Source organism: Bufo bufo, chromosome 10 (genome assembly GCF_905171765.1).
Source record: "Bufo bufo chromosome 10, aBufBuf1.1, whole genome shotgun sequence".
Lineage (NCBI taxonomy): Eukaryota > Metazoa > Chordata > Amphibia > Anura > Bufonidae > Bufo > Bufo bufo.
This window is the reverse complement of record NC_053398.1, coordinates 102,294,289-102,308,605: the sequence shown is the minus strand read 5'-3', so window position 1 is coordinate 102,308,605 and position 14,317 is coordinate 102,294,289. Positions and strand designations below refer to the sequence as shown.

The window sequence follows — 14,317 nt, the reverse complement described above, 5'->3', positions numbered from 1 at the left end:
ACATTTGATAAATGTGGCATAAAGTACGCCAACACAGACTCAAGCAAAACTGACTTCAAATATTCCCCTCAATTCCCTCCTATGAATCTGATGATGGATATTGTTTGAAAAAAATCTCCCCACTGCTCTGTGGGGTCCTCGTCTGTAAACTTTCGCACAGACAGTGTCACTTGCATCACTGCAACCAATGACTGGCCTCTGCGGTAACATGTCCCCCAGCAGCTGGTTACTGCTAGACAATATGCTGCTTGGGAACACGTCACTGCTGAGGCCAGTCATTGACTGCAGTGGCACAAGTGACCCTGTCCATGCAGAAGCTGACAGACGGGTATTAATGGTTACCTTTGATGTAAGATATTATCTGATTGATTATTTAAGATAATGAACCTGGGGGACTGGACATAGGCAAGATGTCTTTATGTTCTTTCCAAGATTTAAGAAAATACTATCTTTCCTTGGCACCATAATGGGTGTCGTTCTAAACAGAAATAGTAACTTTGACCAAAGGGTCATTTTGATGGAGGAGATGCAACCACACCAGGAGAGGGGGTGTTGAGACCACGTATGCACATCAGGTTTCCTTTTTTTTAAATGGTGAAGGGTAGTTAGTTGGATAAAAGAAATCTATGGCGACTCTAAGACACATGTCCAAGTACATTAAGCTTTTTTTTGTTGCCCATTGAAAATAAAAGTTTAATTTAAAGAGGTTGCCCCTTTACAGGAACTTATCCTCTATGCACAGGTCCCCTCAGATCTCAAAAATGGGGGCCCATGTCCTCCATTTTGACTGGGGCAGCAGAGGCGCATATGTGGCCGCTGTTCTGTTCAAATAGGAGTGCACGGCCCCTATTCTTGTGATTGAGGCCCATCTAGATTTGTGAAAAATGTTAGAAATATAAAAATGTACCCTCCAGTGCCACATGTGCACTCAAGAGCCCCTAAATGATAAAGAGAAGTATATGCAGATAATGATAATTCATATATTACATGCAACCAAAATTTGTCTGAACAAATATATAGTAATAGCAATATATCCTACAACAAAAATCTAAGATATCAACTCCAAATTTTCAAGAAGAATCGCTGTTCTAACCTAATCCAAATTTACTATAAATCCTAAATAGAATACATTACCAAGTACTGAACGACAACAGACTGCAGAAGAAGGCCATATACAATACCGCATACTTAGGGTTAATAAACGGTGGTGCTATGCAAGAAGGGTTCCGCACATACATGTAGCCAACACCTCAATTAGGAGGCCTCTTCTAGTGAAGAAGGGGTGGGCAGTGGGAGAATCTTCACCATGAACAGAAGAGAAGCCATACTGTCTTTTGTTCTATGTGAAGAACAGGTAAAAAGGAAATTCCCAGCGGTAGATGATGGGACACTCGTGTGGGATCTGCAGAATTGTATGCAAGGATCTGCATTTCTGGATGGTACAAGGTTCCACATTCAGAACAACATCTGGAAATCGGTGTCGCCCAACACAGTCTTGAGACGTTTACTCACCTCTTTCACCTCTTCATGGAGTAGATAGAAGGTTTAGCACCAGCCCGTTCCTGCATGAGTCACCGAGAGCTCCGTAAGATGTCAGTCATAAACATCACCAAACCAGTTCTTTCTTTTTTCTGAACTCGTTTTAGTGGAGGGACCACTGGATGCAGTGCGTATACTTCCTGCCGGAGGAATTAAAGGTGACGCAGGAGGAGGAGATTTGTCTCGCCGCTCATCAGGATGACTACTGCGTGTGGTACAATTTGACAAAGCCAAGGTAATTGAAGCACACTCAAAAGGGGTCGTCTCACGTTAGTAAACTGCGTTTATCATGTAGATAAAGTTAATACAAGGCACTTACTAATGTATTGTGATTGTCCATATTGCTGGTTTGATTCATTTTTCAATCGCATTATACACCGTTTGTATGCAGGGATTACGGCCACCACTGCTGCGCAGATACAAGATGGCTTTTTTCTATAGTGTGCAAGCACGACCACCACTGATGGATTACAGGGTGGTCGTAACCCCTGGATACAAGCGGTGTATAATGTGATGGAAAAATGAATCCAGCCAGCAAAGGAGGCAATATGGACAATCACAATACATTAGGAAGTGCCTTGTATTAACTGCATCTACATGATAAATGCTGTTTTCCAAGGTGAAACAACCCCTTTAAATGCAACTTTTCTCAATATTACATAAAATACATCACACTGCAAAAAAACCATGTTACCGGTATTTGGTTGGTTTACTAACTATTGTCAGCAATACACAATATATCAATGTAAAGGAATTAACGACCTTCCCGTAAGATAGGCATCTGTGATTGGTGCAGCTCCAGTCCCCCGGGACTTCTGCTGATTAAGAGCTCGTGCACACGACCGTTGTTTGGGTCCGTATCTGAGACGCATTTTTTTTGCGGCTCGGATGCAGACCGATTAACTGTGTGTTGTCCGCATGCGTTCCGTGGCCCCGCAAAAAATAAAAAATAAAAAAAATAGACCATGTCCTAGCCATTTCTATCATGGGCCACCCTTTCCATTACGCAAATTGCGGAACGCACACAGCTGTGTTTTGTGGACCCCAAAACACGGCGCGGTCGTGTGCATGAGCCCTAACCCTGTGAAGGTACCAGAGTGCTCCAGCAAGAATTTACATCACATTCATTGTTAATCATAAGGGGAGCTGGGCTAGACTAGGTATATCCTGAATACTGTGAAAACTGTATTCTTCCATCATACGTGCTGCATTTCATTAAAATGGACCTCTGGATTTGGGGCACTCCCTGGTCCCTAGTATTTCTTCTGTAACAGAATGGCTCCAGTGAGTGACTGCATGAAAAGCCAACTCCCTTTTGTGAAGCAGATTTAGAGAACAACCATCAGGCCCAGCACAATATACTACATATCCCATTGTGTCCCATCCATCTCCTTTATATCCAATTACAATTGTGAAGCCTCCAAACGCCGGCAGAGTCTGGACTTGGATAGAGTTCCAACATATGCAGTCCGCTTTGCCACTCCACACTTATTTTCCATGTTGAACATTAAAGGCGCTTTCTCGCCCATATTCCTTGGGGGACACAGGAAACCATGGGTATAGCTCTGCTCCCTAGGAGGCGTGACACTAAGTGAAAGCTGTAAGCCCCTCCTCCATCAGCTATACCCTTCAGCCTGGAGAGAGAGACTACCAGTTTTTGCTTAGTGTCCAAGGAGGCAAGACACTCCCTGCTTAGGCAGGGTTGTTTTCCTATAATTTTTTATTTTTGCGTTATTTGTTGTTTTAATTCGGTTTTTTTCTACTTACAGGGACAACAGAGGCGCATTAGACCCCTCTGTTTTCTCCCGGGGTTGAGTCGCGCCTGTGCCGGTAATACCGCACTGCCGCCTCCCCCACAGAAGACAAGGTGGACCAGGGCAGCCTCGCTCCCCTGCGTCCCGCCAGCTCAAGGGTCGCCCGCACGCCAAGTCCCTCCCCCGGCTTCCTGCCACTGCGGTGCCAGTGGCTGAAGGGGCGACCCTGCTGGATGGATTGAGGGCGAAGACAGCGTATGGTGAGAGTGGCTGCTCCAGCCTCCCCTTCCCTCCCTCCCACCGCTGCTACATCTCTCCGTGGTGTCCATCAACCCCCCCCCCCCCCCCCCCTGGGCATATCGGGGCCGGCAACTTTACCGGCCATCATTTGGGGGGGACTTCGTTCTGGTGTTGCAGACCCAGGACAAGGTGGTTCTTAGGGGGGTGATTACCACTTCAACGGCAGGGCAGTCAGGGGGACGGCTGTATGAGGAGTCGTCACATTCAGGCGGGGGGCCGCTTACTTGGCGCGAACGGCACCTTTTCATGGCCGGCACTTCATCTACCTAGGGGGTTAAATCATTTTGCCGCGCGCGCGCGGCTCTGCTTCTCCTTCAGCGCGGCAAGGGGGGGGGGGGGGGAGCTTCCTACATGCGCTCCGCTACTTCCTGGTTCGTCGGGCTCCACATCTCAGGTGCTGCGTGGAACTCTCTCTGCCGTCCGATCCTGAAGCTATTCACCTCCGTGCCTGCCGCCTCTCCTCCACAGCCTCCCTTCAGTCTGCTGCCCTTGCTGTCTGCCGCTTGCATCATCTGGGTCTGGTAGGACTGTTAACCCCCTCCGTGCCACCAGTACTGTTACTTGGGTGTGATCCCCGTTTTTTCACCTGGGGTCTCCCACTTTAAGTGCAACTTTTTTTCCACCATGTCAGACCCTTCTGCAGCTGCCAAGCCTTGGTACCATGCCTGTACCGCTTGTAGGGAAGCCTTTCCCCGGGGGCAGTCTGATCCGCACTGTCCTGCATGCCGAGCTCCACCGCAGCCTCAGTCGCCCGCTGTGTCGCTCCCTGCTTCCTCTGACCCGCCTGACTGGGCTAGATCCCTGTCCCAGGCCGTGGAAAGCCTCACTCATGTCGTGGGCCGCCTAATAGACAGGCCGCCTACCCCGCAGGACGCCACTCTTACTGTCGCGCCCTCCGGGTCCATCGCTTCTGCTGCTGCGGCGGGTTCACCCTCTCTTAGTGACCCTTCCCGAGCTAGGCACTCTCAGAAGCGTTTTAGAGTAGAGCGAGCCTCCTCCTCGGATGCCTCCCTCTCCCCGCCACGCGTGCGCACTCAGACGGGCCTCTCCTCTCCAAAGGATTCGCTCTCTGAAGGTGAATTGGCGGTTTCAGATTTGGAAATGGACTCGGCCCTGCCGTCCAAACTAGCCTCAGCGATGGGTCAACTCATCTCTGATATTCGTGACACCTTTAAGGTGCAAGATGACCCCCCTAGCTCTGACGCAGCTAGCGTCTCCTTTATCAGACCCAGGCAGGCCTCAAAAGTTTTTCCAATCCACTCTGATTTCTCCTCCGTGGTGTCTAAGGCTTGGGCTCGCCCGGACGCCCGTTTTGTCAACCCCAAGAAGCTGGACATTTGCTATCCTTTTCCGGCCGATGTCGTGGCCACCTGGTCGTCCCCACCCAAGGTGGACCCCCCTGTGGCCCGTTTGTCAAAGAACACGGCCATCCCTGTTCCCGACGGGTCCTCTCTTCAGTCAGCGGAGGACCGTCGCATGGAGACCCTTTCCAAGGGCATTTTTGCTGCCTCCGGTTCTGCCCTCAGACCGGTTTTTGCCTCTGCTTGGGCAGGTAAAGCAATTTCTGCTTGGGGTGCGCAGCTGGAGCAGGAGTTGGACTCGGACGTCCCCATCCAGGACCTACGTTCCTTGGCCCAGCTTATTATTCGGGCCGGGAATTTTGTTTGTGAGGCCTCCCTTGATGCGGGAGCCCTTATTGCACGCTCCTCCGCCCTGGCGGTTTCCGTCAGGAGGGAGCTCTGGCTGAAGGTTTGGAAAGCGGACGCTGCCTCAAAACGTTCCTTGGCGGGGCTACCGTTTGCGGGTTCCCGCCTTTTCGGGGTCCGCCTAGACGAGCTTATTTCGGAGGCCACGGGTGGTAAAAGCACCCATCTTCCTCAACCCCAAGCCAGGGGCGCCCCCCGCGGACGCCCCGGTGCGTCTCGTTTTCGGTCCTCCAGCAGGAACTCTGGGGCTCCCCCCGCAGCTGCCGCTTCGGCCCCTCCCCAGGATAAGCGTAGGAAGCCGTTTTTTCGGGCGCAGCCCTCCTGGCGCAGGCCGCAGGCTGCCCGCACACCCGCAGCAAAGCAGTCCTCTGCCTGAAGGCGCGCCCCCACCCACCCGGGTGGGGGGCCGGCTCCTCCTTTTCAGGGACGTCTGGATGGCTCACGTCTCCGACGCCTGGGCTCTCGAAATTGTGTCCTCCGGATACAAAATCGAATTCGCGTCCTTCCCTCCAGATCGGTTCTTTCGCTCCCGCCCGCCGCGGGACCCGAAAAGCGCGGCTGCGTTCTCCGCGGCTGTTCAAGCCTTACTGGACAGAGGGGTGATTACCCCCGTTCCTCTAGAGGAAAGGTTCCAAGGGTTCTATTCGAACCTCTTTGTAGTTCCCAAGAAGGGAGGTTCGGTGCGGCCCATTTTGGACCTCAAAAAGCTCAACCGTTTTCTCCTCCTTCGACGGTTTCGGATGGAGTCCCTCCGTTCCGCGGTGGCTTCCCTGGAGCGGGGAGACTTCATGTCTTCCATCGATATACAGGATGCCTACCTCCATGTTCCGGTAGCCCGGTGTCACCATCGCTTCCTCCGATTCGCCGTGGGGGACCTCCACTTCCAATTTGTCGCCCTTCCCTTTGGGCTGGCAACAGCCCCCCGGGTGTTCACCAAGGTCCTGGCCCCGGTTTTGGCCTTACTCCGTTCCAGGGGTGTTTTTCTGCTACCGTACTTGGACGATATCCTCATCAAGGCTCCGTCCCTTTCTCAAGCGGTTGCCAGCGTGGATCTCACTCTAGAGACTCTGGCGAGGTTCGGTTGGGTCATCAACTTCCCCAAGTCCTCCCTTCCCCCCTCCAGACAACTGGTCTTCCTGGGAATGCTTTTAGACACGGGAGCGGCGGAGGTACGTCTTCCCTCGGAAAAACGATTGACCCTCCGCCGGGCGATTCGGGGTCTCCTTCTCCACCGTCGACCGTCCTTCCGCTTCTGCATGCGGGTCTTGGGGCAGATGGTTGCCTGCTTCGAGGCGATCCCATTTGCGCAGTTTCACTCCCGCCCTCTCCAACGGGCGATCCTCTCCTCCTGGGACAAATCGCCGCAGTCTCTGGATCATCCCTTCCATCTATCGCCTCCGGTGCGGTCATCTCTCCGCTGGTGGTTACAGTCCCCTCTTCTGGGCAGGTCCTTTCTGCCGCTCAACTGGTTGGTGGTTACAACCGATGCCAGTCTCTTGGGCTGGGGAGGCGTGTTTCCTCCCCGATCCGTCCAGGGCATTTGGTCTCCATCGGAGTCCAAACTCTCGATCAATGTCCTGGAGCTGAGAGCGGCCCTTCTGTCTCTGCGACACTGGACCCATCTGCTGAAGGGTCATCCAGTTCGTGTGCAATCGGACAACGCCACGGCCGTGGCATACATAAACCACCAGGGGGGCACTCGCAGCGCTGCAGCGATGCGGGAGGTCACCAGCATTCTCCGTTGGGCGGAAGCCCACGTCCCGGCTCTATCGGCAATTTTTATTCCAGGGGTGGACAATTGGGCGGCGGACTTCCTCAGTCGCACCACTGTCGACCCCGGCGAGTGGTCTCTTCACCCGGAGGTATTCGAGGCCATTTGCCTTCGTTGGGGCATGCCGGACGTGGACCTCATGGCCTCCAAGTTCAATCACAAGGTCCCCGCCTATCTGTCCAGGGCCAGGGATCCGGGAGCTTGCGGAGCCGACGCCCTCGTTCGTCCTTGGCGAGGCTTCGCGCGTCCGTACATATTCCCTCCCATCCCACTCCTGCCCAAAGTCCTTCGGAAGATCGCGGCGGAGGGCGTCTCGGTGATTCTGGTCGCTCCGGACTGGCCCCGCCGGTCTTGGTATGCCGACCTCATGCTGCTCCTGGCAGACGCGCCCTGGCCGCTGCCCGCCAGGGAAGATCTTCTCTCTCAGGGACCGATCTTCCACCCGCGTTTAAGGTCCCTACGTTTGACGGCGTGGTTGTTGAGACCACCGTCTTGACACGTAGGGGTTTTTCTGCGGACGTCGTCCGCACCATGATCCGTGCCCGCAAGCCGTCCTCTTCTAGGATCTATTATAGGACCTGGAGGACCTATTTGGGGTTCTGTGCCGATCTGGGGATTCCTCCGCTCCGCTTTTTTCTCCCCACTGTTTTGTCCTTCCTGCAGAGCGGACTCGCCCATGGTCTGGGTCTTAGTTCTTTGAAGGGTCAGGTGTCTGCGCTGTCCATTTTGTTTCAGCGCCCACTGGCCCCCCTTGGTCCTGTCAAGACCTTCCTTCAGGGCGTGGCTCACGCGGTTCCCCCGTACCGCCCTCCGGTACCGCCCTGGGACCTGAACCTGGTTCTCTCAGCGCTCCAGGCTTCTCCTTTCGAGCCTCTGCGGACGGTTTCCTTGCGACTTCTGTCCTGCAAGGTTATTTTCCTTGTGGCCGTCACCTCTCTTCGGAGGGTGTCCGAATTGGCTGCACTCTCCTGTCTGGAACCTTTCCTAGTGTTCCACCAGGACAAGGTGGTCCTTCGTCCGGTCCCTTCCTTCCTTCCTAAGGTGGTCTCCGCCTTTCATCTGAACGAGGACATCGTTCTCCCCTCTTTGTGTCCTTCCCCTTCCCACCCCCGGGAGAGGGAGCTTCATCGCCTGGACGTTGTCAGGGCGCTCAAGGTTTACCTGGAGGTGACCAGCTCTTTCAGGCGTACTGACTCGCTCTTTGTGGTTCCGGAGGGGTCGCACAGAGGGATGGCGGCGTCCAAAGTTTCTATCGCCCGTTTGGTCAAGATGGCTGTTACTGAGGCTTATCTCGCCAAGGGCAAGGTTCCGCCCCTTGGTGTTACCGCTCACTCCACTAGAGCGATCGGAGCTTCCTGGGCTCAGAGGAATCGGGCTTCTACGGAGCAGATTTGCAAGGCGGCCACGTGGTCCTCCTTGCACACTTTCACCAAGTTCTACAGGGTGCATACTCATGCGTCGGCTGACGCTGCTTTAGGCCGTCTGGTGTTGCAGGCGGCAGTTGATTGATGCCTCTGGTGTTGGTCTAGTTGTTCTGGTCCCTCCCTTCTGGGACTGCTCTGGAACGTCCCATGGTTTCCTGTGTCCCCCAAGGAATATGGGCGAGAAAAGGAGACTTTTGTATTACTTACCAGTAAAGTCTCTTTCTCGCTCTTCCTTGGGGGACACAGCACCCACCCTTCATTTGGGTTTACAGTTGTGGTTCCGGCTTGGTTGCCCCCGTTGGGGCTTGACAGTTCTTTTTTTCCGGTTGGTGGTTATCTTTCACTACTTGGACACGCAACTGGTAGTCTCTCTCTCCAGGCTGAAGGGTATAGCTGATGGAGGAGGGGCTTACAGCTTTCACTTAGTGTCACGCCTCCTAGGGAGCAGAGCTATACCCATGGTTTCCTGTGTCCCCCAAGGAAGAGCGAGAAAGAGACTTTACTGGTAAGTAATACAAAAGTCTCCTTTTCTAAGCTGTTGGACTATTTGTCCAAGGATGGGGGCGTTATAAAGTGATAAAAGCATGTGGGCTCACCGCAGGGGCGGACACAGACGGCAGAGGGCCCCCCAAGCCACACATACAAATATAAACATATACGTGCAAATAAAAAACATCTTGTTGATATGGGTCAATATGTTTACAATATGTACATGTATTTTTTATACTAGGTCACGCCTCTAACTCCGCCCAAAGCATAACTATACACACCCAGTCCCCTTAATGCCCCCACATAGTAATTATTCCCCCTTTGTGCCAGTACATAGTACAGTAGTTATGCCCACACTGTGCACCCTTCAGAGTAGTATTGCCAAAATATCTGCACCCTTCACAGTAGTAATGCCCAGATATGTGCCCCTTCACAGTAGCTATGCCCAGATATGTGCCCCCTTTACAGTAGCTATGCCCAGATATGTGCCCCTCACAGTAGTTATGGCCAGATGTGTGCCCTTTACAGTAGCTGTGCCCAGATATGTGCCCCTTCACAGTAGTTATGGCCAGATATGTGCCCCCTTCACTGTAGCTATGCCCAAATATGTGCCCCCTCACAGTAGTTATGGGCAGATATGTGCCCCCTCACAGTAGCTATGCCCAAATATGTGCCCCCTTAACAGGAAGTTAAAAATATACTCACTTAGTTCCCCATGATCACAGTTCAGCCGCTGGCGCTCCACAGCAGCAGCAGGATGTAGTGTCCCACATTGCTCTGCTGGTCTGTGTAGGAGGAGGAGCACAGCAGATTCCTGGCCGCACCGCTCCTCCTCATACACAGACCAGCAGTGTGATGTGTGACACTACATCCTGCTACTGCTGTGGAGCCAGGGTAATATTTTATGCTTCCCTATGCACTTTAGTGCTGGCTTCCTTCCCCCACTGAAGTCCAAACTTTTTAGATAGCTGATGGTAAAATGCTCCTTAGGCCTATCCCTCAGGACTCCCTCATACGCTTGCACAATTAAAGGACTGACCTGTTACATGTGCGCTTGGGAGCTGAAGACATCTGTGTTGGTCCCATGTTCATATGTGCCCCTATAACAGGGGGCGTTACCATTACACCTAGAGGCTCTGCTCTCTCTGTAACTGCCGCGCCCTCTGCACTTTGACATGGCCAGTTGTGATGACATTTTCACTGCCAGGCCCTGTCAAAGTAGACAAGGTGTGCCAGTTGCAGAGAGAGCAGAGCCTCTAGGTGTAATGGTAACGTCCCCGTTGCTCCTAGAGGATCATTCGCATATATTCAAATATTCATTTTTTTCTCAACAATGCGGGCACAAATAAACATGGGACAAACACTGATGGGTGGCTTTAGTGCTGCCCTAGCCATTTTACAGGCTAGGGCAGCGCTAAAGCATGTCGATTAGTGCTGGTGACATCACCGGGGTCACTGCTAGGTGGAAGCCACCTCCCAAATAGTACCCCAAGTGGTAATAAGGCTCCCTACACTGCCCTCAGTACTAATAAGGCCCCCTACAGGGCACCCCTAATTCTTCCTTAGTCTTCTATACCATGCAGTCCCATGTAAATAACTTAACTTCTCTGGGTTTTATGCCTGGGAAATCGACGGCTATTAATCTCCGTAGGCTGTATGCTAGCTTGAATATTCCGGCGGATAACTGTGGTGACAGAGCCTTGCTTGCCCTTGACGCTGCTAAGGCGTTTGATAGTGTGGAGTGGAGCTACTTGTGGGGGGTCTTGGAAAATATGGGTTTTGGAGCACGATTCATTCAGTGGGTAAAAGTCTTATACTCTGGTCCTAAGGCGAGAATTAGAGCTAATGGAGGGTTGTCAGACTGTTTCGCCTTGGCCAGGGGCACCAGACAGGGATGCCCATTGTCTCCCTTATTGTTTGCTCTTGCAATAGAACCGCTTGCGGCGCATATTCGCTTATCAACGAATATAGTGGGGTTTAGATACGGTGGGCTGCACAATAAAGTGGCTATGTACGCAGATGATACTCTGCTTTTTATGGGCGATACTGGTGCGTCCCTGGATGCGGCCATGGCATTGATTGACAGATTTGGTAGATTCTCTGGACTTCAGATAAATTGGCAAAAATCCTCTTTGATGCCAATAGATGGGCAGGCTTTGTCAGGTAGACAAGCAAATAGCCTGGTGCCATGGGTGGATAAATTTAAATATCTGGGACTATATATAACACCGAGACTATCGGATTTTGAAGACCTTAATTTATCCCCATTGCTGGCTACTTTCAGGCTTAAAGTAAGGTCATGGTGTAGACTCTTTCTTTCGGTTGTAGGTAGAGTTAACCTTTTAAAAATGGTTATGATGCCCCAGTTACTGTATATACTGAATAATGCTCCCGTATGGATACCCCAGGATAGATTTAAGAAAATTCATTCTATATTTAGGGATCTTACTTGGAAATATGGGCAGGCTAGGATTAAACTGGAGACATTGCAATATACTAAGTCGGAAGGGGGCCTGGCTGTCCCCAATGCATGGATTTATTTTCTGGCTTCCCAGTGTCAACATTTCAAGGGATGGATTGAGTTGCAAGCTACAGATATGATGGGGCAGATATTGCAACATTGGTTGGGCAGTAGGGACCTCATGGGTATTTTGGAAGGCTCAGGGATGCATGCTGGGAGGGAAAAACTCCCTCTTATTGAACTTATGAAAAAAGTTTGGGCAAAGGTGAAGCAGATAAGAGGTGTAGGTGGAATTAGTGAACTTTCCCCTATTGGAAAGAATCATCTGTTGCCCGAATTTTTTGCCATACCAGGACTTAGGAATTGGGAAACTTATGGGGTGACGAGAATAGGCCAATTAATCAAGGATAAGGTACAGTGGAGGAAATAATTATTTGACCCCTCACTGATTTTGTAAGTTTGTCCAATGACAAAGAAATGAAAAGTCTCAGAACAGTATCATTTCAATGGTAGGTTTATTGTAACAGTGGCAGATAGCACATCAAAAGGAAAATCGAAAAAATAACTTTAAATAAAAGATAGCAACTGATTTGCATTTCATTGAGTGAAATAAGTATTTGAACCCTCTAACAAAAAAAGACTTAATACTTGGTGGAAAAACCCTTGTTTGCAAGCACAGAGGTCAAACGTTTCTTGTAATTGATGACCAAGTTTGCGCACATTTTAGGAGGAATGTTGGTCCACTCCTCTTTGCAGATCATCTCTAAATCCCTAAGGTTTCGAGGCTGTCTCTGTGCAACTCTGAGCTTGAGCTCCCTCCATAGGTTTTCGATTGGATTAAGGTCCGGAGACTGACTAGGCCACTCCATGACCTTAATGTGCTTCTTCTTGAGCCACTCCTTTGTTGCCTTTGCTGTATTTTTTGGGTCATTGTCGTGCTGGAACACCCATCCACGACCCATTTTCAGTTTCCTGGCAGAGGGAAGGAGGTTGTCGCTCAGGATTTCACGATACATGGCTCCGTCCATTTTCCCGTTTATGCGAATAAGTTGTCCTGTGCCCTTAGCAGAAAAACACCCCCAAAGCAAAATGTTTCCACCCCCATGCTTGACGGTGGGGACGGTGTTTTGGGGGTCATAGGCAGCATTTTTCTTCCTCCAAACACAGCGAGTTGAGTTAATGCCAAAGAGCTCTATTTTGGTCTCATCAGACCACAGCACCTTCTCCCAGTCACTCTCTGAATCATTCAGGTGTTCATTGGCAAACTTCAGACGGGCCTGCACATGTGCCTTCCTGAGCAGGGGGACCTTGCGAGCCCTGCAGGATTTTAATCCATTGCGGTGTAATGTGTTTCCAATGGTTTTCTTGGTGACTGTGGTCCCTGCTAATTTGAGGTCATTAACTAACTCCTCCCGTGTAGTTCTAGGATGCTTTTTCACCTTTCTCAGAACCATTGACACCCCACGAGGTGAGATCTTGCGTGGAGCCCCAGAGCGAGGTCGATTGATGGTCATTTTGTGCTCCTTCCATTTTCGAACAATCGCACCAACAGTTGTCACCTTCTCTCCCAGCTTCTTGCTAATGGTTTTGTAGCCCATTCCAGCCTTGTGCAGGTCTACAATTTTGTCTCTGACATCCTTGGACAGCTCTTTGGTCTTTCCCATGTTGGAGAGTTTGGAGTCTGCTTGATTGATTGATTCTGTGGACAGGTGTCTTTTATACAGGTGACTAGTTAAGACAGGTGTCCTTAATGAGGGTGACTAATTGAGTAGAAGTGTCTAACCACTCTGTGGGAGCCAGAACTCTTAATGGTTGGTAGGGGTTCAAATACTTATTTCACTCAATGAAATGCAAATCAGTTGCTATCTTTTATTTAAAGTTATTTTTTCGATTTTCCTTTTGATGTGCTATCTGCCACTGTTACAATAAACCTACCATTGAAATGATACTGTTCTGAGACTTTTCATTTCTTTGTCATTGGACAAACTTACAAAATCAGTGAGGGGTCAAATAATTATTTCCTCCACTGTATGTAAGACATTTCAAAACCTGCAGCAGGAATTTAATGTTCCTAAGGGATGGTTTTATCAATATCTCCAAATGAGGCATGCCCTTGAGGTCACACTGCGGAAAGGATGTGCGATTGCTCAAATGGAGGTGGTTCATAAGCTTGTTCTCCCGTCAGGAGGAGGGAAAAGAGGGCTGATATCACAGCTGTATGCTCTTTTATTGGGAAAATTCCTGGAGGGGTTTCCGCTCACAAGAATGAAAAAATGGGAGGCTGAAGTGGGGGTTATGTCTAAGGATAAGTGGGAAGATATATTGGAAGGGGCCCCCAAGGTGTCCCTGAGCGAACAGGGCAAATTATCCCAGCTGTTTATTATACATAGAATGTACAAAACACCGGTGTTTTTAAAAAAGGTTGGAGTAAGAATTGATGACAGGTGTCCAAAATGTATGGAAGATGGTGCGGATTTGCTACATATGCTGTGGTCGTGCCCAGTAATTGGTAATTATTGGGAGGAGGTAAGAAATATGATTAATAGTAGAATGACATTGAGAATCCAAAAGGACCCAAAGGTGTGTGTACTAGGATATGTGTCTGAGATTGGAGGGAATGAATCGGTTAAGGTAGCTGTGGGGAGATTGCTATATGTGGCCAGGAAATTGATTGCCATGAGATGGATCCAGGGAAGTCCGCCTACATTGGGTGAATTTGAACGGAAGGTGAATGACATGATGATACTTGAGAAAGGGGTGTATGTGAAGAGAGGATGTCCGCAGAAGTTTGAAAAATTGTGGAGTGAATGGTTATCTCACACTCATGTGGTTATATAGGCTCGTCAAAATCAAGACTAGTTATAAGGGAAGGG

At 50.4% G+C, this 14,317-nt stretch overlaps 1 protein-coding gene across 1 annotated transcript in view; it reads left to right on the top strand.

Annotated features, from left to right (window-relative positions):
- Nucleotides 1–14,317, top strand: part of PRMT7 (protein arginine methyltransferase 7) — a 73,401-nt gene that overhangs the window by 20,153 nt on the left and 38,931 nt on the right. The window contains exon 9 of the mRNA XM_040409839.1: nucleotides 1,647–1,774. Coding sequence (XP_040265773.1) covers nucleotides 1,647–1,774 — 128 coding nt within the window. The remainder of the gene's footprint in view (nucleotides 1–1,646; nucleotides 1,775–14,317) is intronic.